Source organism: Mobula hypostoma, chromosome 6, assembly GCF_963921235.1.
Source record: "Mobula hypostoma chromosome 6, sMobHyp1.1, whole genome shotgun sequence".
Lineage (NCBI taxonomy): Eukaryota > Metazoa > Chordata > Chondrichthyes > Myliobatiformes > Myliobatidae > Mobula > Mobula hypostoma.
The window spans coordinates 147,913,870-147,941,117 of NC_086102.1; the positions used below are offsets into that span (position 1 = coordinate 147,913,870).

General features: G+C 41.7%; 1 protein-coding gene across 1 annotated transcript in view; it reads left to right on the forward strand.

The window, feature by feature from the left end:
- The window catches only part of dnah7 (dynein, axonemal, heavy chain 7), a 288,894-nt gene that overhangs the window by 69,146 nt on the left and 192,500 nt on the right, over positions 1-27,248 (forward strand). Inside the window, exons 23-25 of the mRNA XM_063051959.1 lie at positions 7,309-7,418; positions 10,560-10,728; positions 10,818-10,920. Of these exons, the coding sequence (XP_062908029.1) occupies positions 7,309-7,418; positions 10,560-10,728; positions 10,818-10,920 (382 nt within the window). The remainder of the gene's footprint in view (positions 1-7,308; positions 7,419-10,559; positions 10,729-10,817; positions 10,921-27,248) is intronic.

Sequence of the window (27,248 nt, forward strand, 5' to 3'; positions counted from 1 at the left end):
GACCTGGACGATATCCAGGCTTGGGCTGACAAGTAACATTCAAGCCATGCAAGTGCCAGGCAATGACCATTTCAACAAAAGAGGCTCTAACCATGTCCCTTGACATTCAATGGCAACACTATCACTGAATCCCCTACTATCAACATCCCGGGGGTGTCATAGTCCGGTCCGTAAAGTCCGTATTCCAGTTCACGGTCTGGTCCATCGACCCTTGCTCCAGGTTTTCCTATCTACCCTGTTTCTATTCTTGTTGAGCTAATTGAGGCAGCAGATGCTCATTGGGGCTGGCTGCATAAATACCTTCAGAGACCTAGGCATGGCTTCTGGATTGTTCTTGTCCTTACTCCTTGTATCCTTTCCTCTGCCTTTTGTTTCCTCGCCTGAAGCCCTGCCTTGTCTTGCCGGTAACTCTCGTCTCGCTTTGCTTTGCCAGAAGCCTTGCCTTGTCTTGCTGATAACTCTCGCTTCGTCTTGCCTGCAGTCTTGTCCTGGATCCACCCTGTACCTAGCACCCTTCCTGTCCCTTGCCTCCGCCCAGGTAAGCCAGGCCGTCTTGCCGTTACCTGGGGTTGCTTCTGTCCCTTCTTGTCCCTTGCCTCCGCCTAGGTAAGCCAGGCCGTCTTGCCGTTACCTGGGGTTGGTTCTGTCCCTTCCTGTCCCTTGCCTCTGTCGGGTGGTGATCCGCGCCCTTCCCAGGAGGAGCCTGCCTCCAGCCTCCAGCCTCGCCTCAAGTCTCCTGTCTCGCCTCGCCTCAAGTTTTCTGCCTCCAGCCTCCAGCCTCGCCTTGACTCACGTCTCCTGCCTCCAGCCTCACCTCACCTCAAGTCTCCTGCCTCCATCCTCCAGCCTCCAGCCTCACCTCATCTCAAGTCTGCAGCCTCCAGCCTCGCTTCGCTTCAAGTCTCCTGCCTCCAGCCTCGCCTCGCTTCAAGTCTCCTGCCTCCAGCCTCACCTCACCTCGTCTCCTGCCTCCTGCCTCCAGCCTTGTCTCGCCTGTCTCAAGCCTCCAGCTTTGTCTCGCCTCGTCTCAAGCCTCCAGCCTTGTCCCGCCTCAAGTCTCAAGCCTCCAGCCTTCAGCCTTGCCTCAAGTCTCAAGCCTCCTGCCTGGCCTTGAGCCTGGAGGCTCTGGCCTCCTGCCTAGCCCCGGGCCTGGGGACTCCAGCCTCCTGCCTAGCCCCAAGCCTGAAGACTCCAGCCTCCTGCCTGGCCACAAGCCTGAAGACTCCATCCTCTAGCCTCTAGCCTCTTGCCAAGCCAAGCCAAGTCTCTAGCCTCTAGCCTCAAGCCTCAAGCCTGAAGATTCCAGCCTCGTCCTGCCTGCCTGCCAAGCCTAGTCCTTGCCTAGTTTTGGGGTCCGAGCCAGAGGCAAGACCCAGGTATTGGGTCCTTGTCCAGTCTCTGGCTCGGAGTCCAAGCCCGGGCTCCTAGCTCTCTTGTCCAGTCCTGTTCCAGGTTCCTAGTTTTCCTGTTCATGTCCTTGCCATTGCCCTGTATCCTAGTCCTGTCCCTAGTACTTCAGTGTCTGTGACTTGCACTTGGGTCTATTCCCAGCCACCCCCTTATGACAGAGGGTTACCATTGACAGGAAACTAAGCTGGTTTGGCCATATAAATACCATGGCTACCAGAGCAGTTCAAAGGCTAGGAATCCTGCGGCATGTAACTCACCTCCTGACTCCTCATCCACTGCCTACAAGGGTCAGGAGTGTAATGGAGTGCTTGCCCTTTGCCTGGATGAGTGCAGCTCCATCAACACTCAAGAAGCTTGACACCATCCAGTACCCTTCCACAAGCATCCACTCCCTTCACCATCGAACAGTTGCAGCAGTGTGTACTATCTACAAGACAGCAGATACCTGGGAACACCAACCACCACTTGGAAATCCCCATCCAAGTCACTCACCATCCTGACTTGGAAACATACCACCATTCCTTCATCGTCGCTGGGTCAAAATCATGGAATTCTCTCCCTAACAGCACTGTGGGTGTATATGTAATAGTTAGATTAAAATAGTGCAAAGCAGAAATATATATTTTTTAAAAAATAAGGTAGTGTTCATGGGTTCAATGTTCATTCAGGAATCGAATGGCAGAGGAAAGAAGCTGTTTCTGAATCACTGAGTGTGTGTATTCAGGCTTCTGTGCCTCCTTCCTGTCTCTAACAATGAGAAGAGGGCATGTCTGGGTGTGGGGGGGGTGGGGGGGTGGGGGGGGGGTCCCTAATAATGGATGTCGTCTTTCTGATCTTGAAGATGTCTTGAATACTATGGAGGCTGATACCCAAGATGGAGCTGACTAATTTAATAACTTTCAGCAGCTGCTTTCCTTGCAGTGCAGTAGCATCAGCCCCCATACCAGACAGTGATGCAGTCTGTCAGAATGCTCTCCACAGTACATCGATAGAAGTTTTCAAGTAACTTAGGTGATAAACCAAATCTCTTCAAACTCCTATTGAAACATAGCCTCTGTCTTGCCTTCTTTATAGCTACATTGATATGTTGGGACGAGGTTAGATCCTCAGAGATCTTGACACCCAGGAACTTGAGACTGCTCACTCTCTCCACTTCTGATCCTTCTGAGGATTGGTTCATGTTCCCCAGTAGTGCCCCTCCTGAAGTCCACAATCAGCTCTTTTGTCTTCCTGACATTGACTCGCAAGGTTGTTGCTGCAACAGCACTCTACTAGCTGATGTATCTCGCTCCTGTATGCCCTCATCTCCATTTGAGATTCTGCCAACAATGACTGTATCATCAGCAGATTTATAGATAGCATTTGAGCTATGCCTAGCCACACAGTTATGGGGATATAGAGTGTAGAGCAGTGGGCTAAGCACACACCCCTGAGGTATGCCAAGGTTGATCATCGGCGAGGAGGAGATATTATCATCAAACCGCACAGATTATGGTCTTCTGGTTAGGAAGTTAAGGATCCAATTGCAGAGGGAGGCACACAGGCCCAGGTTCTGTGGCTTATTGATCAGGACTGTGGGAATGATCATGTTAAATGCTGAGCTATAGTCAACAAACGGTTTCCTGGTATAGGAGTTTGTATTGTCCAGGTGATCTAAGCCACGTGAAGAGCCATTGAGATTGCATCTGCTGTAGACCTATTGTGGACATAGGCAAATTGCAGAGGGTCCAGGTCCTCGCTGAGGCAGAAGTTGATTCTTGCCATGACCAACCTCTCAAAGCGTTTCATCACCGTAGATGTGAGTACTACTTGGTGATGGTTGTTAAGGCAGCTCACATTATTCTTCTTAGGCACTGGTATAATTGTTGCCTTTTTGAAGCAGGTGGGAACTTCTAACAATAGCAGTGAGAGGTTGAAAATGTCCTTGAATACTCCCACCAATTGGTTGGCACTGGTTTCCGGAGCCTTACTAGATATTCAGTCGGAGCCTGCTGCCTTGCAAGGGTTCACTGTCCTGAAAGACAGCCTGACATTGGCCTCTGAGATCACGGGTTCACCAGGTACAGCATGGATCTTCACAGCTGTAGTTATGTTCTCCCTTTCAAAGTAGGCATAGAAGGCGTTGAGTTCATCTGGTAGTAAAGCATTGCTGCCATTCATGCTATTGGGTTTTGCTTTGTAGGAAGTAATGTCCTGCAAACCCTGCCAGAGTTGCCGTGCATCTGATGTCGCCTCCGACCTTGCTCAGAATTGTTTCTTTGCCCTTCAACTAGCCCTCTGCAAGTCACACCTGGTTTTCTTGTACAGACCTGGGTCACCAAACTTAAATGCCACAGTTCTAGCCCTCAGCAGCCAATGAACCTCCTGGTTCATCCACTGCTTTTGACTTGGGAATGTACAGCAAGTTTTCATAGGCACACACTCATCCACAGAGGTTTTAATGAAGTCAGCAGCTGATGCAGCATGCTCATCCAGATTCAAAGATGAATCCCTGAATACAGTCCAGTCCACCAATTCAAAGCAGTTCCCTAAGCACTCCTGTGCTTCCCTTGTCTATACCTTCTTGGTCCTCACTACTGGTGCTGCAGTCTGCAGTCTCAGCCTATGCTCAGGGAGTAGAAGTACAGCCAGGTGATCAGAGTTCCCGAAGTGTGGGTGTGGAATAGCACGGTAGGCATTCTTGTTGGTGGTGTAACAGTGGTCCAGTGTGCTGTTTCCTCTGGTAATAAAACTGATTTGTTGATGGTAAACAGTTCACGTGGTGGCAGGGTATCGATTAGTCTCGGAGCCTGAGGGAAGAAGCTAGTATGGCAGTCGTATTCCTGATGTTTCCATCCAGATGGTAGTGGGTCAAAGACATTGTGGAATGGGTGGCAGTGAACCCTAGCAATGGGTCTTTACTGTCCTCTGTAGTTTTACACTCTGATGCCTTGCAAATTCCTTACCACACAATGATGTAGCCAGACAAGACACTCTTGATGGTACTCCTGTTTTAAGTTTTTTGAATGGGGTTGGGGAGACTTGCACACCTCAATCTCCTCAAAACATGTTGATGCTGCTGTGCCTTCTTGACTAGTGAGGAGGTGTTGTGGGTCCAGGTTAGATCGTCCATTATGTGCTCACTAAGAATCTTGTGCTCTTCACTTTCTCCACAGTAGAGCCATTGATGAGCAATGTGAGTGGTCGACTTCTGCCTTCCTGAAGTCCAAAATCATCTCTTTTGTCTTATCCCTGTTGAGACTCAGGTTGTTGTTCTTGCACTATTTGACAAGCCTCTCTACTTCCTCCCTGTATGCCGAATCATCATTTTGATGAGACCAACCATTGTACAAACCCCATTTCCAGAAAAGTTGGGATATTTTCCAAAATGCAATAAAAAAACAAAAATCTGTGATATGTTAATTCACGTGAACCTTTATTTAACTGACAAAAGCACGAAGAAAAGATTTTCAATAGTTTTACTGACCAACTTGATTGTATTTTGTAAACAAATTTAGAATTTGATGGCTGCAATACACTCAACAAAAGTTGGGACAGAGACATGTTTACCATTGTGTTACATCACCTTTCCTTTTAATAACACTTTTTAATCGTTTTGGAACTGAGGATACTAATTGTAGTAGATTTGCAATTGGAAATTTTGTCCATTCTTGCTTGATATAAGACTTCAGCTGCTCAACAGTCCGTGGTCTCTGTTGTCCGATTCTCCTCTTCATGATGCGCCATACATTTTCAATAGGAGATAGATCTGGACTGGCAGCAGGCCAGTCAAGCACATGCACTCTGTGTCAACAAAGCCACGCTGTTGTAGCCCGTGAAGAATGTGGTCTGGCATTGTCCTGCTAAAATAAGCATGGACGTCCCAGGAAGGGACGTCGCCTTGATGGCAACATATGTCTCTCTAAAATCCTAATATACGCCTCAGAGTCAATGGTACCTTCACATACATGCAACTCACCCATGCTGTGGGCACTGATGCACTGCCATACCATCACAGATGCTGGCTTTTGCACCTTTCGCTGATAACAATCTGGATGGTCGTTTTCATCTTTGGCACGGAGAACTCGACGCCTGTTTTTTCCGAAAACTAGCTGAAATGTGGACTCATCTGACCACAGCACACGGTTCCACAGTCTTTTGGTCCATCTGAGATCTCGGGCCCAGAGAACTCGCTGACGTTTCTGTATAGAGTTGATGTATGGCTTCCTCCTTGCATAATACAGTTTCACGTTGCATTTCTGGATGCAGCGACGGACTGTGTTGAGTGACGATGGTTTTCTGAAGTACTCCCGAGCCCAGGTGGCTATAATTGTCACAGTAGCATGACGGTTTCTTAGGCAGTGCCGCCTGAGGGCTCGAAGATCACGCGCATTCAACGCTGGTTTCCGACCATGCCCTTTACACACTGAGATGTCTCTGAATTCTCTGAATCTTTTCACAATATTATGTACTGTAGATGTTGAAAGACCTAAATTCTCTGCAATCTTGCATTGAGAAATGTTCCTTTTGAACTGATACTTGAATATTCTGTGCACTTTTCAATCTTATTTTAACTCTGTCCCAACTTTTGTTGAGTGTGTTGCAGCCATCAAATTCTAAATTTGTGTATGTTTACAAAATACAATTAAGTTGGTCAGTAAAACTATTGAAAATCTTTTCTTTGTACTTTTGTCAGTTAAATAACGGTTCATGTGAATTAACATATCACAGATTTTTGTTTTTATTGCATTTTGGAAAATATCCCAACTTTTCTGGAAATGGGGTTTGTAGTATCATCAGCAAACCTGGGACGTGACTTGAGCTGAATTTGGCAGGGCATTTGCAGACTGAGCACACAACCCTGAGGGGACACCAGTGTTCAGCATGATGGAGCTTGAGATATTGCTGCCAACTGAGACTGACTAGGATCTTCCCATTACTAAGTCCAAGATTTAGATATAGAGAGGGGTGTTGAGTCGCAACGAGAACAGTTTACCCACTATCCTCTGATCGAGCTGAAGTTGATGTACAACATCCTGGTGAACAAGGCATCTTTTACTTAAATCACCCCATCTGGCACCAATAATCATTCCACAATCAAAATAACTTTGATCACATTTCTTCCCCATTCTGATAGTTGGGCTGAACAATTGCACCTCTTAACCATGTCTGTATGCTTTTGTGCTTTGAGTTGCTGTCACATAATTGGCTGATTAGATATTTGAATTAATGAGCAGCCAAGTGTACCTAACTGAGTATAGCTACATGAATGGGAGTAGTATGGAAGGCTATAGCCCAAATGCAGATCAATAGGATTAGGTAGATTAATAGTTTAGCACTGGCTAGATGGGCCAAAGGGTCTGTTTCTGTGCTACAGTGTTCTGTGACTGTATGGTGAGACAATTCATAACTTGGATGGTTTTCAGTCTTCAGAATCAGGGTTGGTGTTAACAGATTTTTGAACATTAAGAGAATTGAGGTAAATGGCACTGGGTGGGAATGAAGACAATGCATAGAATTAACCAACATTTTATTGTAGGTGTGAGGAACTTATTTGGGTTATTCTTTTTTTTCTTACATATTGATAGAGCATCATTTTGAATGTATGCCCCCTTAGCTGTATATCTAGGCAATACCTTATATAGATCACTGTTCCCTACTGCCCATCTCCATTTTCATCTAGTGTTCCATACTTCAGGTGCAAATCCACACTTGGATTGCATCTGGGTATTAATTTTTTTCTGTTAATGTTTCCATGAAGTTTCTTAGGACATTTTATTATCTATATAAATACAATTTGTTGTTATTGTTGGTAAATAAAATTTGATGCTAATTGAGATGTGCCAACAATGTTCTGTTATTAGTTCCTTCACAAATATAATAGTTTTTTGCAGCTCCTATATGGTCTTATTTTCATAGGAAAATGAACTTCAGACAAAAATGATCAATGCAGGTTTACCCTATGGCTATGAATATCTTGGAAACACCCCCAGACTTGTTATCACTCCACTCACAGACAGATGCTACAGGTGAATTTTGTGCATGCAATAACTAAATAAGAATATAAAGAGAATTCAGAATTACAAAGTGTGTTTATTGCCAAATAAGCTATATCAGGGAAATAGGGAACACAGTCCATTAAGTAAGATTGTATAAATAAGAATGTACAACAATTTCATTTTTGTCAACAGAATATTTAGCCATGTATTAATAATGAGTGAAAATATCAAGCAAGTGGCTTTTTTTTCTTTCTTTCCTTTCGACTGAGGGATAGAATCATAAGATAAAGCTTGCTTGGAGGCCACAAACTATAGAAAGGTGAAGCAAAGTTCTGTATTTCTAACAACTGAATGGAATCTGAAAAATAGATTATCAGAAATATCCAAAAGGAATGAAGTCACAAGACTAATTGTTTCTGACTAATTCATGAATTAGTTACTGAAATATTCTTAATTACTGTTCTCAACTAGACCGTCTAAAAATCTAGCAAAATCTCAACTAGCAAAGGGGTGGTGGATGAATTCGACATGATGTAAGAACAAGCAATGATATGAACAAGAAATGAAATGATATGGGCTTGGATCAAAAAACTGATGGTCTAAAACTCACATCATGCACCTTTGCTACTGAAGTAATATTTGGACAGGCGAGATAGCTGCATGATCCAAAGAACTGTTATTTAGTTGTGGTGTAGAGGGTTTCATAGATTCGCATTCCATTTGGAATCATCAGTCCCAATAATAGAAGCATGCAGGATTAGAACACGTCTTCATGATTGGATTCTGAGTTATCCAGACTGGGATGCCTCCTGATTATGAACTGGGACTAACAAAAAACAAAAACCCCTCACTGCATTAAAGTTAGGACAGAGTATTAGTAACCTTTGGTTTAGAGTTTGCTTTTTAGACTTATTTCTCCAGTTGATTCATTTCCTTCACAGTGTACAAAGTATATTTTGTTTTAGCTATTTTTTTTTGTCTTCTGCATTAGTGTGTCAGTAGAAAACAGCAAATTTTAGATTTCCAAACATTTGTTTTTCAAAAAATTAAAAGTTACAGAGAAATTTTTGTATTTTGTTAAAAGAAATTAACATATTGAGTAATAGACCAATTTTCAAATAAACACTTGAATACTTAGTGGGTATGTAGCCCAGTGCATATTTAAACAAAGATGCTAATGATCAATGACATAATAAGTTGAATGAACTAAACTGATTAACTGAAACAGAAACTTGCTGCTATCTGGTTTGATCTTGAACTGAGCATCCCTTTCATCATCAAAACTGCCGACTTTCCATTTTCAAAACACCATCTATCTCCATCCCTGTCTCTGCTTGTAGTTTATTAAAATGTTTATTATCACATTTGTTACCATTGGACAAAATTACTTCAATGATTTTCTGGCCCTTCTGGGGGGTAAAAAAAAACTTAAGGCTATGTAAACAGCCTGATCCAAGCTCATATCATTTCATGTTTTTACGTCATGTCCCATTCATCCACTGCCCCTTTGCTTTTTGAGATACATTGAATTCACTGTAATAATTTGAATCAACCTGTTTCGTTATTTTATCATGGACTAGGCTGTCATGTCCAGAATTCCTGCGATAAATCCCTCTATTTTTCTTCCCTTCCCCCCCTCCATTCTGAGCAAGTTTTTGGACTCCCTTCTGATATGTTTTGGGTTTTTTTCTGATTACACTTCTGTAAAGTATGTTTGACTTGAATCAGAGGTGTAAGGTAAATGCAAGATTGTGTACTTTTCGTTGTGGCTATTTCAAAACATTTTATATAACAAGTTACAGACATTTAGATTAGCCAGTGAGGAAATGGAAAACACATTATGTTGTCCAAATGCCACACAGTTTGTTCTAATTTTTTTAATGTTCATGCATGCTCTTTGAAAAGATGGATTGCATACTTGCAGGGACAGAATTATATTTCTATAAATTTCAACATGGCAACTGACATTTTTGGAACAATTTTGTTGGCATTTATTCTGATAGCAAGCCAACATTTCAACTTCCCTCTTGGTGAATCCCTTTATCTCCTACTCTTTTATCTACTCACCCTTTCAACCTTGAATGTTGACATAGTTTCTGCCTCAGCTCAAATCAATGCAAATCAATTGTCTAATTTTACATTTCTGTGTAAAACAGATTTTCCTATTTTTTTGGATTTAATTTTGTTCATGTTCTATACTTAATCACCGTAATCAAACTTCTTCAAACCATATTATGACATTCTTCCATTATTATAAGCATTTTACATGCTTATAAAATGATGGTTGATGTGCTGCTGAAAGAACCTCTATATTTAATACTTTCATATTTATCAAGGCTTGACGCAATCTAGTGAATTCACCCCAAATCTCTTTTAAAGTCTCAACATCCTTTCTGATTTGTGAACATAGTATTCATAAAGGTTTTGTTTAGATTTGTAGCTATTTTTGTGTTCTTTTATTTTCTGTACCTTGCATTAAAACTTAAAATTACAACTAAATTTTTAAAACGGAAAATGATACAGACTTGAATTTCCTGTAATGTATGATAAATGTAGCCTTGGGTCCTTCTGCTTTTCTGCTGCCCTCAACCTCGTTCAATTCAGAGTATAATTACTGCGTTCCACCTGATAGAAAACCCATTTTCCAGATTACCACTGCATCTGTGTGAGTCTGTTTTGTCTTTTAATATATTAAGTTTAAATCTTATTTTGGTATGCTGTAAATTTCAACATTAGTCCCTTGGAGTCTTTTTTTATGATGAGTATACATGTAAATTACTTTTTCATCTGACCCAATGTGCATCATTATTCCTTAATATACTGAAAAACTGTTTATTCTGTGTTTTACCTTTACAAGTAATTTCAGCAAATTACTATTTTCCAGTTAATTTCAGATACCTTTAAGTATTCATTATCTTGTGGACAGAATGTACAATGAGTAATGTACGTGTATATATTTGGAGTCAGAATTAGTAAAAAAAAACATATCTGAACAGAAAAATGAGCCGTAGAAAATATATCTATTCATCTGTGGCTCTGAAATTTTACAAGTTAAGATGATAGATACTATGCAGAAATTTTATTTTTATATATAACAAAATCAAAACTATTACTATCTCTGTAATTGTAAACTCTGTCATCTATCTTTGTCGATCTTGAATAAATGAACAGAACGTTGTTTGGTGCATTAAATCTACATCTTGGAGGGGCACCAGAGGGACCAGCTGGCACTGGTAAGACTGAGACAACTAAAGATCTGGCAAAAGCTGTAGCCAAGCAGTGTGTGGTTTTCAACTGCTCAGATGGATTGGACTATATTGCTCTCGGAAAATTTTTCAAGGTGTGCATAATACAAATTTTTACAAATTCCTAATATTCAATGTGGAAAGTTCATTGTATTTTTAATTGCAAACTTGATTATGATTTCAGGGATTGCTGTCCTGTGGTGCTTGGGCATGCTTTGATGAATTCAACAGAATTGACCTGGAAGTGCTTTCTGTTGTTGCTCAGCAAATTCTAACGATCCAAAGAGGTATGTTAATTTGGCATTCTTCGCGTATTCATTATTAGTAAATCCTTCAAAATTGGCACATTAAACTGCTATCATTTTTGTCAATGGACATTTGCTTTACTGATATATTAGCATGATTTGTGGTATCCATTCTCTCTTTAGTTAGTAGAAAGGTTTCTGATCTTCAATTTTCATGTATTTTATACAAAAACGTATCTGGTTGATGAAATAGAAAATTAATTCTGCATGCACTTCTGTTCCTAATTTTATTATTTACTTTATCCTCATAAAGATGACTTTCTAAATGACAGATGTTACTGTCAACTGAATATGTAAAAAGTGTTAACAGTACAGATGTGTGATATAAGGTACAGGGAAAAATTATAGCAGGTTGTAAAAAAAGTAATGTCCTCTCCATTCCTCAGTTTAGTGTAACTTGACTGAAAAGCTGGCTAGCTGAAGGTTGAATGTGAAATGTTGTGTTTGTCCATAATTTTGATGGAAAATTGGCAGAAATCTTATTAAGAAAAGTATAACATTTTATGGAGAATTTGTGATGGCTTCCAGGCACTTTAATTTCTGGCTTCTGTGAATCCTCTTTTATCTTTTAAATGCTTTGCAGCATCAAAATTTGACTGGCTAAACGTTTTAGTATCTAGCTGTGTACTCTTTGCCTCTTTAATTTTATCTATCTTGTTAGAGAGACTCATTTCTATTTTATAGTGTGAACTCCCTATGCTTGATGGATAAAGTGCTGCAAAAGGATTTGCATTTATGTATTGCTGTATTTGACATCCCAGCCTGCTAGATGGGTAATGATGCATTTCAACAATGTAGGAAAGCGGTAATCAATGTGTACAGGTATCGATTTTAACTGACGTTTCAATGACAAACTCAATGGAAGAATTTGTCATTGAAATGTTTGATAACATTGATACCTGTACCTGGCTGAAAGCCTGTGAAGAGTTTATTTGTTGTATACACCTGGAAAACACTAGTTCCTTTTTCATGTGTGCAGTAAGTTCACAAACAATAATGTAACAATGTGTAAATACTTTTGGACTGACAGTTGGACTTTCAGGCACGAAACTGAGAGAGCTACTCATGAAGTGACAGCAGGGACCCATTTATACAACATAAACTGAGTATCTATGCTATTTGCATGACTGTATTCAAATTTCTCTGATAGGTTTTTACTTGAGAAATTTCATTTTCATGAAGACACATAAAGCATGATGATTAAACTTTACTAACTTTGCTATGTAAATTATACACCTGCGGATATAAGTACTGTACAGGTGGCGTGCTACCAATCGTGAGTAGAATTGGGAATGACTTTAAATAGATATTTGTTTTCTATTTAATTTGTTAGATCTTGTTGATATGGGGCCATGTTCCACTTTCATGTCATGGCCAGATTATTCAGAGGGGGAGTATCTATCCAGGTAGCCTGAAGAGTCACTGACTTCTGCATCTAGGTCTGAATAGAGTCAGAACACTGGAGAAACCTTCCTCTTGAAATTGCCCCAATTGCGTTGCCAGATATTTAAGTTGTCACATTTCAAAGATTATTAAAAAGAAAAGTATTTTGAAACTAATTTTAAAAATCTATAAGAGTACAATTAATTATATAAGAATGAAATTAGCCTCTATTCTTTATATTCTTTATGTCCTGACGAAGGGTCTCGGCCTGAAACGTCGACTGCGCCTCTTCCTATAGATGCTGCTTGGCCTGCTGCGTTCACCAACAACTTTGATGTGTGTTGCTTGAATTTCCAGCATCTGCAGAATTCCTGTTGTTAGCCTCTATTTGTTCCCTGCAGTCCTAAAGTACCGTTAATATTAATGTGGATGTTTTGCTGGGTTTAAATGGATGCACAATCCAAGAGCTGATTGTTAAACTGGGGAATGCCTGGAAATCTCAGTAAATATGCAAAAAAAAAATAGCTCTGGTCCATGGGTTGAGATTCTAATTTGGAGAAAGGACAATTTTGCTGGTATCAGAAAGTATCTGGCAAGTATTGATTGGGACAGGCTATTTTCAGGCAAGGATGTACTCAGTAGGTGGGAAACCTTCAAAAGTGAAATTTTGAGAGTACAAAGCTTGCATGTGCCAGTCGGAATAAAAGGTAAAGATAACAGGGGTAGGGAATTTTGTTTTTTTTAAAGAGATATTGAGGCCCTGGTTAAGAAAAAAAAGGAGGTGCATAGGTATAGGCAGGTAGAAACAAACATGCTTATGGAGTATAAGAAATGCAAGAGAACGCAAGAAAGAAATCAGGAGGGCTAAAAGAAAGCATGAGGTTGTCTTAGCAGACAAGGTGATGGAGAATCCTAAGAGATTCTGCAAATATTAAAAAGGGCCACTTTTCAACATAATTGTATAAGGGCTAAGAGAGTTGTAAAAGAGCGCCTGAAGGCTTTGTGTGTCAATGCAAGGAGCATTCATAATAAGGTGGATGAATTGAAAGTGCAGATTGTTATTAATGATTATGATATAGTTGGGATCACAGAGACATGGCTCCAGGGTGACCAGGGATGGGAGCTCAACGTTCAGGGATATTCAATATTCAGGAGGGATAGACATGAAGGAAGGGGAGGTGGGGTGGCGTTGCTGGTTAAAGAAGAGATTAACGCAATAGAAAGGAAGGACATAAACCGGGAAGATGTGGAATCGAGATGGGTAGAGCTGCGTAACACTAAGGGGCAGAAGACGCTGGTGGGAGTTGTGTACAGGCCACCTAACAGTAGTAGTGAGGTCGGAGATGGTATTAAACAGGAAATTAGAAATGTGTACAATAAAGGAACAGCAGTTATAATGGGTGACTTCAATCTACATGTAGATTGGGTGAACCAAATTGGTAAAGGTGCTGAGGAAGAGGATTTCTTGGAATGTATGCGGGATGGTTTTTTGAACCAACATGTCGAGGAACCAACTAGACAGCAGGCTATTCTGGACTGGGTTTTGAGCAATGAGGAAGGGTTAATTAGCGATCTTGTCGTGAGAGGCCCCTTGGGTAAGAGTGACCATAATATGGTGGAATTCTTCATTAAGATGGAGAGTGACATAGTTAATTCAGAAACAAAGGTTCTGAACTTAAAGAGGGGTAACTTTGAAGGTATGAGACGTGAATTAGCTAAGATAGACTGGCAAATGACACTTAAAGGATTGACGGTGGATATGCAATGGCAAGCATTTAAAGGTTGCATGGATGAACTACAACAATTGTTCATCCCAGTTTGGCAAAAGAATAAATCAAGGAAGGTAGTGCACCCGTGGCTGACAAGAGAAATTAGGGATAGTATCAATTCCAAAGAAGAAGCATACAAATTAGCCAGAGAAAGTGGCTCACCTGAGGACTGGGAGAAATTCAGAGTTCAGCAGAGGAGGACAAAGGGCTTAATTAGGAAGGGGAAAAAAGATTATGAGAGAAAACTGGCAGGGAAACATAAAAACGGACTGTAAAAGCTTTTATAGATATGTAAAAAGGAAAAGACTGGTAAAGACAAATGTAGGTCCCCTGCAGACAGAAACAGGTGAATTGATTATGGGGAGCAAGGACATGGCAGACCAATTGAATAATTACTTTGGTTCTGTCTTCACTAAGGAGGACATAAATAATCTTCCAGAAATAGTAAGGGACAGAGGGTCCAGTGAGATGGAGGAACTGAGCAAAATACATGTTAGTAGGGAAGTGGTGTTAGGTAAATTGAAGGGATTGAAGGCAGATAAATCCCCAGGGCCAGATGGTCTGCATCCTCGAGTGCTTAAGGAAGTAGCCCAAGAAATAGTGGATGCATTAGTGATAATTTTTCAAAACTCGTTAGATTCTGGACTAGTTCCTGAGGATTGGAGGGTGGCTAATGTAACCTCACTTTTTAAAAAAGGAGGGAGAGAGAAACTGGGGAATTATAGACCGGTTAGCCTAACGTCGGTGGTGGGGAAACTGCTGGAGTCAGTTATCAAGGATGTGATAACAGCACATTTGGAAAGTGGTGAAATGATCGGACAAAGTCAGCATGGATTTGTGAAAGGAAAATCATGTCTGACGAATCTTATAGAATTTTTTGAGTATGTAACTAGTAGAGTGGATAGGGGAGAACCAGTGGATGTGGTATATTTGGATTTTCAAAAGGCTTTTGACAAGGTCCCACACAGGAGATTAGTGTGCAAATTTAAAGCACACGGTATTGGGGGTAAGGTATTGGTGTGGGTGGAGAATTGGTTAGCAGACAGGAAGCAAAGAGTGGGAATAAATGGGACCTTTTCAGAATGGAAGGCGGTGACTAGTGGGGTACCGCAAGGCTCAGTGCTGGGACCCCAGTTGTTTACAATATATATTAATGACTTGGATGAAGGAATTAAATGTAGCATCTCCATGTTTGCGGATGACACGAAGCTGGGTGGCAGTGTTAGCTGTGAGGAGGATGCTAAGAGGATGCAGGGTGACTTGGGTGAGTGGGCAAATTCATGGCAGATGCAATTTAATGTGGATAAATGTGAAGTTATCCACTTTGGTGGCAAAAATAGGAAAACAGATTATTATCTGAATGGTGGCCGATTAGGAAAAGGGGAGGTGCAACGAGACCTGGGTGTCATTATACACCAGTCATTGAAAGTGGGCATGCAGGTACAGCAGGCGGTGAAAAAGGCGAATGGTATGCTGGCATTTATAGCGAGAGGATTCGAGTACAGGAGCAGGGAGGTACTACTGCAGTTGTACAAGGCCTTGGTGAGACCACACCTGGAGTATTGTGTGCAGTTTTGGTCCCCTAATCTGAGGAATGACATCCTTGCCAGAGAGGGAATACAAAGAAGGTTCACCAGATTGATTCCTGGGATGGCAGGACTTTCATATGAAAAAAGACTGGATGAACTGGGCTTGTACTTGTTGGAATTTAGAAGATTGAGGGGGGATCTGATTGAAACGTATAAAATCCTAAAGGGATTGGACAGGCTGGATGCAGGAAGATTGTTCCCGATGTTGGGGAAGTCCAGAACGAGGGGCCACAGTTTGAGGATAGAGGGGAAGCCTTTTAGGACCGAGATTAGGAAAAACTTCTTCACACAGAGAGTGGTGAATCTGTGGAATTCTCTGCCACAGGAAACAGTTGAGGCCAGTTCATTGGCCATATTTAAGAGGGAGTTAGATATGGCCCTTGTGGCTACGGGGATCAGGGGGTATGGAGGGAAGACTGGGGCGGGGTTCTGAGTTGGAGGATCAGCCATGATCATAATAAATGGCGGTGCAGGCTCAAAGGGCCGAATGGCCTACTCCTGCACCTATTTTCTATGTTTCTATGTTTCTAAATATGTTAATATCAAAATGATTACAAGAGACAACATTGGTCCTCTGGAAGATCAGAATAGTAATTCACGCGAGGAGTCAAAAGAGATGGGGGCAATCTTAAATGGATTTTTGCATCTGTGTTTACTCAGGAGGCGGACACAGGGTCTATAATGGTAAGGCAAAACAGCATCAACTTCATGGACTTTATACAGGTTACAGAGGAGGAGGTGTTTGCTGTCTTGAGGCAAATTAGGGTGGATAAACCGGGGCCTGACAAAGTGGTCTTGTGGACCCTGCGGGAGGCAGCTGCAAAAATTGCCGAAGCCCTAACAGAAATAGTTAAAACATCCTTACGACAGCTGACGTGCCAGATAGCCAATGTTAGTCCGCTGTTCAAAGCCTGATTTATACTTTTGGGTCAAATGTACACCGTAGGTACTGTGTACCCTACGCCGTTGGGTGATGTGCACCTCCCCAAAAAAGTAACTCGCACGTTGCAGCTACGCAGACCGCAACAACTGTGATTGGTCTGCTTGGTAGCATCGTACTTCCTCCTACGCGTTTCCGGTTGCTTTTCTCCGCCATGTCTGTACACTGATGCGAAATAAATGGTTGGAGACGATGAACCAAATTGTCAAATCTACCTGCCGACATCCGAAAATATTTGAAATATATTTTCTCGTCCATGTCTCTCACGAAGAAACTCAACACAGTGGCATAGAAACCACACCGTAAACTAGTGTTTTGGCGGTGAATTGCAGAGCGACGCAGACACAATAACGCATGCTCGCTACGGCGTAGGGCTACGCAGAAGTATAAATCAGGCCTATGGTGTAGGCTACGGTGTAGCCCGCATGCACAAGTATAAATCAGGCTTAAGAAAGGCTCTAAAAATAAACCAGCAAATTATAGACCGGTGAGCCTGACCTCAGCCGTGGGAAAGTTATTGCAGAGCAACGTTGCCCCCTTTGCCTTCCTGCCTGTCCTTTTGATACAATGTGTATCCTTGGACATTAACTTCCCAGCTATAATCTTCTTTCAGCCATGACTCAGTGATGCTCAGAACATCACGCATACAAATCCATGATTGTGCGACAAGTTCATCTACCTTATTTTGTATACTGTCCACATTCAAATACTGTATAACACCTTCAGTCCTGTATTCACCCTTTTCGATTTTGCCTGCCTTTTGTGTTGCAACTCATCCTGTTGACTGCAATTTTGCCCTATCAACAGACTCTCCTTTCTACACATTGCCTCTGTTTGTAAACCAGCTTCCTCATCTTCAGCACTATCATCCGCCTTTCCTATAATACTTCTTGCATTGAAATATTCACGGCTCAGGACACTAGTCACGCTATGATCGACCTTCTGATTCCTAACTTTGCCTAAAACTTTGTTGTACCAACATCTGTCTCCACAACCTCTCCACGATCCGCATTGGAACTCTGGTTTTCATCCCCTTGCAACTCTAGTTTGAACCACACCATGCAGCATTAACAAATCTTCCCGCTAGGATGTTAATCCCTCTCCAGTTCAGGTGCAAACTGTCCCTTCTGTACAAGTCCTACCTTCCCTGGAAGAGAGTCCAATAATCCAGAAATCTTATGCCCTCCCTCCTACATCAACTCCTATGCCACATACTAAACTGTATAATCTTCCTAGTTCTGGCCTCATTTGCATGTGGCATGAGTAGCAATCCTGAGGGTAGCATCTAACTACCAGAACACCCTATGCAGAACCTTGTCACTCCTCCTACCCATGTCATTAGTACCTATGTGGACCACGACCTCCGGCTATTCACACTCCCAATTAAGAATTCAGGGGAGTCAACCTGAGATGTCCTGGGCCCTTGCACCTGGGAGGGAACATACCATTTGGGAATCTCTTTCTTGTCCACAGAATCACCCATCAGTTCCCCTAACTAACATAAAAGTTATCAGGAAAGTTGATGAAGTCAAGGCAGTAGACGTTGTCTGCATGGACTTTAGCAAGGCATTTGACAAGGTCCTGCATGGGAAGTTGGTCAAGAATGTTCAATCACTTGGCATTCAAGGTGAGGTAGTATTTTAGGTAGTGAATGGTAGGGCACTGAGGAGTGCAGTAGAACAAAGAATCTGGGAATACAGGTCCATAATTCATTGAAGGTGGTGTCACAGGTTGATAGGCTCGTAAAGAAAACTTCTAATATTTTGGCCTTCATAAATCAAAGTATTGAGTGCAGGAGATGGGATGTTATGTTGAAGTTATATAAGCCATTGGTGAGGCCTAATTTGGAGTATTGTATCCAGTTTTGGCCACCCACCTACAGCAATGATGTAAATAAGAATGAAAGAGTACAGAGAAAATTTACAAGGATGTTGCTGAGACTGGAGGACCTGAGTTATATGGAAAGATTGAATAGTTTAGGACTTTATTCCTTGGAACGTAGAAGATAGAGAGAAGATTTGATAGATGTATACAAAATTATGAGGTGTATGGATAGGATAAATGCAAGTAGGCTTTTTCCACTGAGATTGGGTGGAACTACAACTAGAGGTCATGGGTTAAGGATGAAAGGTGAAAAAATAAGTTTAAGGGGAACATGAGGTGAAACTTCTTCACTCAAAGGCTCGTCAGAGTGTGGAATGAGCTGCTAGCTCAAATGGTGTATGCAAACTCGATTTCAACATCTAAGAGAAGTTTGGATAGGTACATGGATAGTAGGGGTATGGCGGTTTATGGTCCCTGTGCAGGTTAATAAGAGTAGGCAGTTTAAATGAGTTGGCACAGACTAGATGGGCTGAACGGCCTGCTTCTGTGCTGTACTTTTCTATGACTATGACTCTGTGAACCTATGACAAGATGGACCTCCATCCATCTCACAGCAAACCCTATTGAAATGATGGTATCAATTACTGTTGGGTGAGTTCAAGACTTCCTACTTTTGACTGCAGATGCCTGAAAGTCTCTCACTCGCAGACACTCAACAATAGCCATAAACCTAAGATGTCTGTGCCATGGAAATCAGGTTGCAATGGAAGCATTCAGTCAACTGTTTGATGGTTATTGAAATGGCAATAGCATTGCATAAGGTGCCTGCGTAAAGAACAGTCTTGATTATTACTCCGCTACAGTGTTTCTAAAGTCCAATATTTTAACAGGTCTTAAAGGGGAATGGGGTAGATTTAAAGCTTACCATTTCTATCATCAGCTGTGCCTCCTAGGGTACTTGATGATAGTTTGTTTCCTTGCAACAGATAAGTTAGCTCTGGATTTGGGTTCCTACTAATCTGAAATCAGACAAGTACACTCACCATGATTACTGCCATGCAGGTGGAAAATGCTTACAGTTATGTTTGGGCCACCTTGCTAGGCATAGTAATTTGATTGCTCTCTTCCCATGGGCTAGTTGGAAAGGTTGTCAAGGAGTGGAAGGATGGATGGTTCACTTCCTGAAGTACAGTTTCATTTACACCTTCTGAATGAAATGTGAATACTGTTCAACACTGAAGAGCTTTAAGAAGGAATTTGAGGGTTGTTAGCAATTCCACATTGGGTTATACCAGTGATTCCCAAACTTTTTTTGTGTTTGCCCCTTCCCACCAGCTCCCAGACCACATCCCCAGCACCTGGACCTTTTTCCACAGTCCAGGATAGCATTCAGAGGTTTCTTTCTGCAACCAGAAGGCTTGATATGATTTTTTGAACCTCAGCTTCAGCTCAAATTCATTTTGTAGTGAAATCAATTCTTCCTCCACCTTTGCTGTTAATTCCTCATTACAAGTGTTCTGGAATAGATTTACATATTACCCAATATGGAATTTGGATTGGGAGAAGATCCTGAAATCTCTCTGACACGTCTTTCTGCAGCTCACCCAGGTAGGCACAGTAGTCTTGAGATTATCATCTGGTATTCTTTCTTCCTCTTTTAACACAGAGAGGCTGGGAAATTGGAAAAAGTCATGATGAGCAATTTTGCATTTAAATAGGGTTAATTTGGAAAGAAATGTGGAGATGACTGGACTGATTTGACTTTGATAAGATTCACATCATTTCTTTACAAATGAAGATTGATTTCATGAAACTTTGCAAATAATTCTGATTTACTGAATGAAGCACTTGAGTCTTCAAATAATTTTATCCCAATTTCAAAAAGCCCATAGAAGTATCTCAGTCAGCTTCCTTTTGAGAGATGCTTGACTTCTGTGTGCAACAACAAGCATTCAAACTCTTCATCATTCTCAATACAAAATGCACAAAATGGTCGAGACTTAAGAGCATGGGACTTGATTTTATTTACCTCTGTGATAACAATATTTAATGACTTGTGCTGCCGATCATTTAGGTTTTTTTGTGACAAGATGTTGTCTGTGAGGGTTTCTTAAATGACCATGTGGACAGTCCAACAAGAGGAGGGGCCATATTTTACCTGTTGGGTAATGAGCCAGGCCAGGTGACTGACCTTCAAGTGGGCGAACAGTTAGGGAACAACTACTTAACTACTTAACTTTCAGGATAGTGATAGATAAGGATAGGTATGATCCTTGTGAGAGAAAATTGCAGTCGGACAAATTATGAGGGCATTAGGCAGGAAGGAAGAAACGTTAATTGGAAACACTTTTTCTCTGGCAAGTCCACATCAGACAAGTTAGAAGGTAGGACAGGAATGGAAAGATTCAAGAACCTTGGCTATCCAGAGGTGATGAATATAGTCAAGAAAAAAAAGGGAAGTATGTAAAGCTTCAGAAGTTAGGACATGAGGATTATAAAGAAGCCAGAAAAGAACTAAAGAAGGGAATTAGGAAGGCCAGGAAGAACTATAAAAAGCCTTTGATAAGTAGGATTAAGGTGAATCCCAAGGCATTTTATATGTACATCAAGAGAAAGAGGATAACTAGGGGGAAGGTGGGACTGTTCAAGAACAAAGAGGGGAATATTTGCTTGAATGCCCAGAATATGAGTGAGATACTTAATGAGTACTTTACTTCAGTATTTACCAAGGAAAAGGATATGGAGGACCAGGAGATCAGTGCTGACTGTATAAATATCTTAGGATGTTTAGAGGTCAAGGAGGTGGAAATGTTGAGCCTCCTCATGAGTATTAAGGTGGATAAGTCCCCAGGGCCTGATGGGATTTAACCCAGACTATTGAAGTAGGTAAGTGATGAAATTGCTGCGCCCTTGACCAATAGCTTTTTTCTCTTCTCTAGCCGCAGGTGAGATCCCGGAGGACAGCCAAGTGGCTAATGCTGGTACTTTTATTTAAGAAGGGAACAAGGGAAAATCCTGGGAACTATAGACCAGTGAGTCTCATGTCAGTTGTAGGGAAATTGGTGGAGAAAATTCTTAAGGATAGGATCTATGAGCATTTAGAAGCCCATGTTAAGGAGAGCCAAATTAAGGAGAGCCAGCATGGCTTTGTGTGTGGCAGGTTGTGCTTTACCAACTTGATTAAGATTTTTGACAAGGTGATGAGAGAAATTTAGGGTAGGGTAGAGGATGTTGTCTACATGATTTTAGAAAGGCGTTTGACAAAGTCCCTCATGGGAGGCTCATCCAGAAGATTAAGATGCCTGGGATCCGCAGCAAATTGGCTGTTTGGATTCAGAACTGGCTTGTGCATAAAAGACAGAGGTTAGAGGTTGAACGGACTTATTCAAGCTGGAGGTCTGTAATTAGTGGTGTTCTGCTGGGATTTGTGCGGGACCTCTGCTGTTTGTGATGTATAGAAATGACCTGGATGAAAATGTAGATGGATGGGTTAGTAAGTTTGCAGATGATACCAAGATTGGTGAAGTTGTGGATAGTGTAGAAGACTCGTGAAGAATACAGTCCAATATAGATCCATTGCAGAAATGGGCAGAGAAATGGCAGATGAAATTTGACCCAGATAAATGTGAATTGTTACACCTAGGTAGGGCAAGTGCAAGGAGGTACACTGTTAAGGGCAAGATTTTTAATGCTGTTGCTGAGCAGAGAGATCTTGGGATCCAAGTTCATAACCCCTTGAAAGCAGCTACAAAGGTTGATAAAAGATGGTTCAGAGGCTTATGGAATGCATGCTTTTATTAGTCAAGGCTTTGAGTTCAAAAGTCGAGAAGTTATGTTGCAACTTTATAAAACAGTGGTTAAGCCACAACTAGGGTATTGTGTACAGTTCTGGTTGCCCCACGATAGGAAGGATGCTGAGGCTTTGGAGAGGTGCAGAAGAGGTTTACCAGTGTACTGCTTGGTTTAGAGGGCATGTGGTATCATGAGAGGCTGGATAAACTGGTTGTTTTCTCTGGAGTGCTGGAGGCTGAGGGGACATCTGATAGAGGTTTATAAGATTATGAGAGACAGAGAGTATGTGTTTTGCAGGGCTGAAATGTCTAATACCAGAGGGTATGCATTGAAGGTGAGAGGAGGCAGGTTTCAAATGGGATGTGAGGGGTAAGGTTTTTATTTAGAGAGTGGTGGGTACCTGGAATGCGCATCCTGGTTTGGTGGTAGAGGCAAATACATTGGAGGGTTTTAAGAGACATTTGGATATGCACATGGATCGAAGGAGGACGGAAGGATATGGACATGGTTTAGGTAGGAGGGAGTAGTCTTTGGGTGTATTTGATTAGTTTGGCACAGCATTGTGGGCTGAATAACCTGTTCCTGTGCTGAACTGTTCTACGAGGGGTGATTGATAAGTTCGTGGCCTGAGGTAGAAGGAGTCAATTGTAGAAAGCCTAGCACAGTTATTTTTCCTACATTTACACACTTAGTCAAGTGGTCGAAGAGCATGCGAATCCCTTTTTTGTAGGAGTTGGCGTCTTGGACCTCCAGAAGTGGTCCACAGCAGGGGTGATTGATAAGTTTGTGGCTTAAGGTAGAAGGAGATGAGATATTAACTTCAAACTTTCTGCATTTTCACTCAGAGTTGAACTTCATGTGCATGTAATGAGAGCTGTATAACTCATCTCCTTCTACCTTAGGCCACGAACTTATCAATCACTCCTGCTGTGGACCACCTGGAGGTCCAAGACACTCTTATTACATGCATGTGCAGTTCAACTCTTTGAGTGATTATGCAGAAAGTTTGAAGTTAGTAATTCATCTCCTTCTACCTTAGGCCACTAACTTATCAATCATCCCTGCTGTGGACCACTTCTACAAAGAAGGGATCCGTATGCTCCATGATGGCTGGACTAAGTGTGTACATGTAGGAGGGGAATATTTTGAAAAATAAATGTGCTTGGTTTTCTAAAATTGACTGCTTTTACCTTGGGTCACAAACTTATCAATCACCCTCGTATGTTCTATGAATTACGCACTGAATGGTAAATATGTTAGGTATAGCTTTTTTTTCAAGCAAATAATAACTTTCAAGAAAGTGGTGTCCTGTCATTGATGGTGTACTGTATATCGGACAAGCAAGAATGTTGGTGAGCAAAATGCCGTTCTCTTTGAAAAATTGCTCCCCCTTTATATCTGTTTCTAGTCCCATTGCAAATAAGACAATAAGATATAGGAGTAGGACATTTATAGGAGTAAATTTCCAAATTTCAGGCATTTGGCCTATCGAGTCTGCTCCGCCATATCATCATGGCTAATCCATCTCCCTCATCCCCAGTCTTGTGCCTCTTCCTTGTATCCCTTCATGCTCTATCTAATCAAGAATCTGTCAACATTTGCCTTGAATATACCAAATGACTTGACCTCCACAGCCACCTGTGGCAATAAATTCCACAGATTCACCTTATCTCCATTCTAAATGGACCCCTCTGTTCTGAGGCTGTGTCCCCTGGTCTTGGACTCCCCCACCATAGGAATCATCCTTTCCAAATCTACTCTATCAAGGCCTTTCAACATGCGATAGGTTTCAATGAGCCTCCCTCTCATTCTTCTGAATTCCAATGACCACAGGCCTAAGAGCCAGGAAATTCTCCTCACATGATGAGCCTTTCAATCCTGGAATCATTTTTGTGAACCTTCTTTGAACCCTCTTCAATATCAGCACATTATTTCTTAGATTGGGGTCCAAGATGCTCACAATACTCCAAATGAGGCCTCACCAGTGCTTAAAAAAGTCTAAATATTCCATCCTTGCTTTGATATTCTAGTCCTCTTCAAATGAATGCTAACATCGCATTTGCCTTCCTTGCACCCACTCAACCTGCAAATTAACCTTTAGGGAATCCTGCACGAGGACTCCCAAGTCCCTTTTCACCTTAGATTATTGAATTTTCTCACCATATAGAAAGTAGTCTACACTTTTATTTCTCCTACCAAAGTACATGACCACACACTTCCTGGCACTGTCTTCTATCTGCCACTTGTTTGCCCATTCAGTGAATCAGTCTTAAATCCTTCTGTAGCTCCTTCACCTATCCTTGTATTGTCTGCAAACTTGGCCACAAAGCCATCAATTCTGTCAACCAAATCATTGACATATAACATAAACAGAAGCGGTCCCAACACAGAACCTTTGGAACACCACTTGTCACCAACAGTCAATCAGAAAACGCTCTCTTCATTCCCAATCTTTGCCTATCCATTCTGGTGATATCATGGGCTTTTAACTTGTTAAATAGCCTCAAATGTGGCACCTTGTCAAAGCCCTTCTGAAAATCCAAGTACAGGTGTCCCCCGCTTTTCGAATGTTCGCTTTATGAAACCTCACTGTTACGAAAGACCTACATCAGTACCCTGTTTTCGCTAACAGAAGGTGTTTTCAGTGTTACGAAAAAAATCAGCGCGTGCCCCGAGCAGCCGCTCTCCCCCGGATTTGGAATGGCATTGCTTAAACACGTTGCATTTAGCAGTCATTAACAAGATGAGTTCTAAGGTATCGGAAAAGCCTAAAAGAGCTTGTAAGGGTGTTACACTTAACGTAAAACTAGACATAATTAAGCGTTTTGATCGTGGTGAACGAAGTAAGGACAACGTGAGTTTGGCTTGTGGAAGCTGACGAAGATGATGTTGAAGAGGTTTTGGCATCCTATGACCAAGAACTGATAGATGAAGAGCTGATGCAATTGGAAGAGGAAAGGATAACAATCGAAACCGAATTCATTAGCGAAATGAATGTGAAGCAACTGCGTGAGATTTTCGCTGCAATGATAAAGTACAACTTTAATTTTGAAAGGGTACGTAGGTTTAGGGGATATTTGCAGGATGGTTTGAGTGCTTACAAAGAACTGTATGATAGAAAAATGCGCGAGGCTCAGCAGTCAAGCAAGCCTTCCACATCAGCCACCGCAGACGACGAACCTCGACCTTCGACATCGAGGCAGGCAGTCATAGGAAAAGATGAGCTGCCTGCTCTAATGGAAACAGATGACAATGAGATGACACCCCAGTGTCCTACCACCCCAACACCCAGGCCACGGCCAGACACCGATTCGCTGAGAATGCAGCGGTAGCGGGGAGGCACACATCTTTGAGAAAAAAGCCAAAATAAACATGCTAATTAATTAGGTGCAATCGGCAATCACCTCTGATCTGGGCCGACAATTACGTGTCGGGTGGCACCCAATTAATTAGCATTTTTATTTCGGCTTTTTTCTTAAATGTGTGCTGGGTGCGTCCCGGCTACCACTGGACCCCTGCATGCTTCGCGGCAATGTATCAATCGCTGCCCGGAAGGTGGGGGCCACTGCACCACTCCAACCTGTGACGACTCAGTCTAACACACCATCATCAGTGTGCTCGGCACTGTCCCGATTCCGGTAAGTGATACTACACTGTACATACATTATTTCTACTTTATATCAGCTGTGTATTTTTACGTGTTATTTGGTATAATTTGGCAGCTTCATAGCTTAAAGGTTACTGGAGAGTGTTTCTGCCAACAGCACTTGCGTGAGATTTTCTGCCAAGAGCGCTTGCGTGAGATTTTCACTACGGAGAACAGTGCCGGCGATGATTGTGGAAAAGTATTTCGATTTTATATAGGCTGTGTATTTATCATATCATTACTGCTTTTACTATATGTTACTGTTATTTTAAGTTTTATGTGTTATTTGGCATGATTTGATAGGTTATGTTTGGGTATGCGAACGCTCACTAAATTTTCCCATATAAATAAATGGTAATTGCTTCTTCGCTTTACGAAATTTCGGCTTATGAACCATTTCATAGGAACGCTCTACCTTTGTTTGGCGGGGGAAACCTATATACAAAATCAACTGATTCTACTTTGTCTAGCCGGCTTGTTATTTCTTTGAGGAGTTCCAACAGATATGTCAGGCAAGATGTTCCCTTAAGGAAACCATGCTGACTTAGGCCTTTTTTATCATGTGCCCCCAAGTACCCTGAAACCACGTCCTTAACGATTGATTCCAACATCTTCCTAACCACTGAGGTCTGACTAACTGGTTTATAATTTCCTTTCTTCTGCCTTCTCCCTTCTTGAAGAGTGGAGTGACATTTGCAGTTTTCCAGTCCTCTAGAACCATGCCAGAATCCATCGATTTTTTTTTTTTGAAAGATTACTACTCCACAATCTCTACAGCAACCTCTTTCATAATCCTGTGGTGTAAGATCATCTGGTCCAGGTGACTTATCTACCCTTATGCCATTCAGTTTCCCAAGCGCCTTTCCCCTAGTAATGGCAACTTCACTCACTTCTGCCTGCTGACACTCTTAAAATTTTGGCATACAGATAGTGTCTTCCACAGTGAAAACTGATGGAAAATACTTAGTCAGTTCATCCACCATTTCCTTGATCCCCCATTACCAGCATCAATTTCCAGAGGTGTGATATTGTGATATCTACTTTCACCTTCCTTTCACACTTTATATATCTGAGGAAACTTTTGGTATCCTCTTTAATATTATTGGGTGGCTTATTTTTGTATTCCATCTTTTCCTTCTTTATGACTTTTAGTTGCATTCTATTGGTTTTTAAGAGTTTCCCAATCCTCTAACTTCCTACTAATATTTGCTCTATTATATGCAACCCCCACCCCCCGGCTTTTATGTTGGCTTTGACTTCTCTTATCATCCATGGGTGTATCATCCTGCCTTTAGAATACATCTTCCTTGGGATTTATCTATCATGCACTTTTTGAATTGCTGCAAGAAACTCCAGCCATTTCTGCT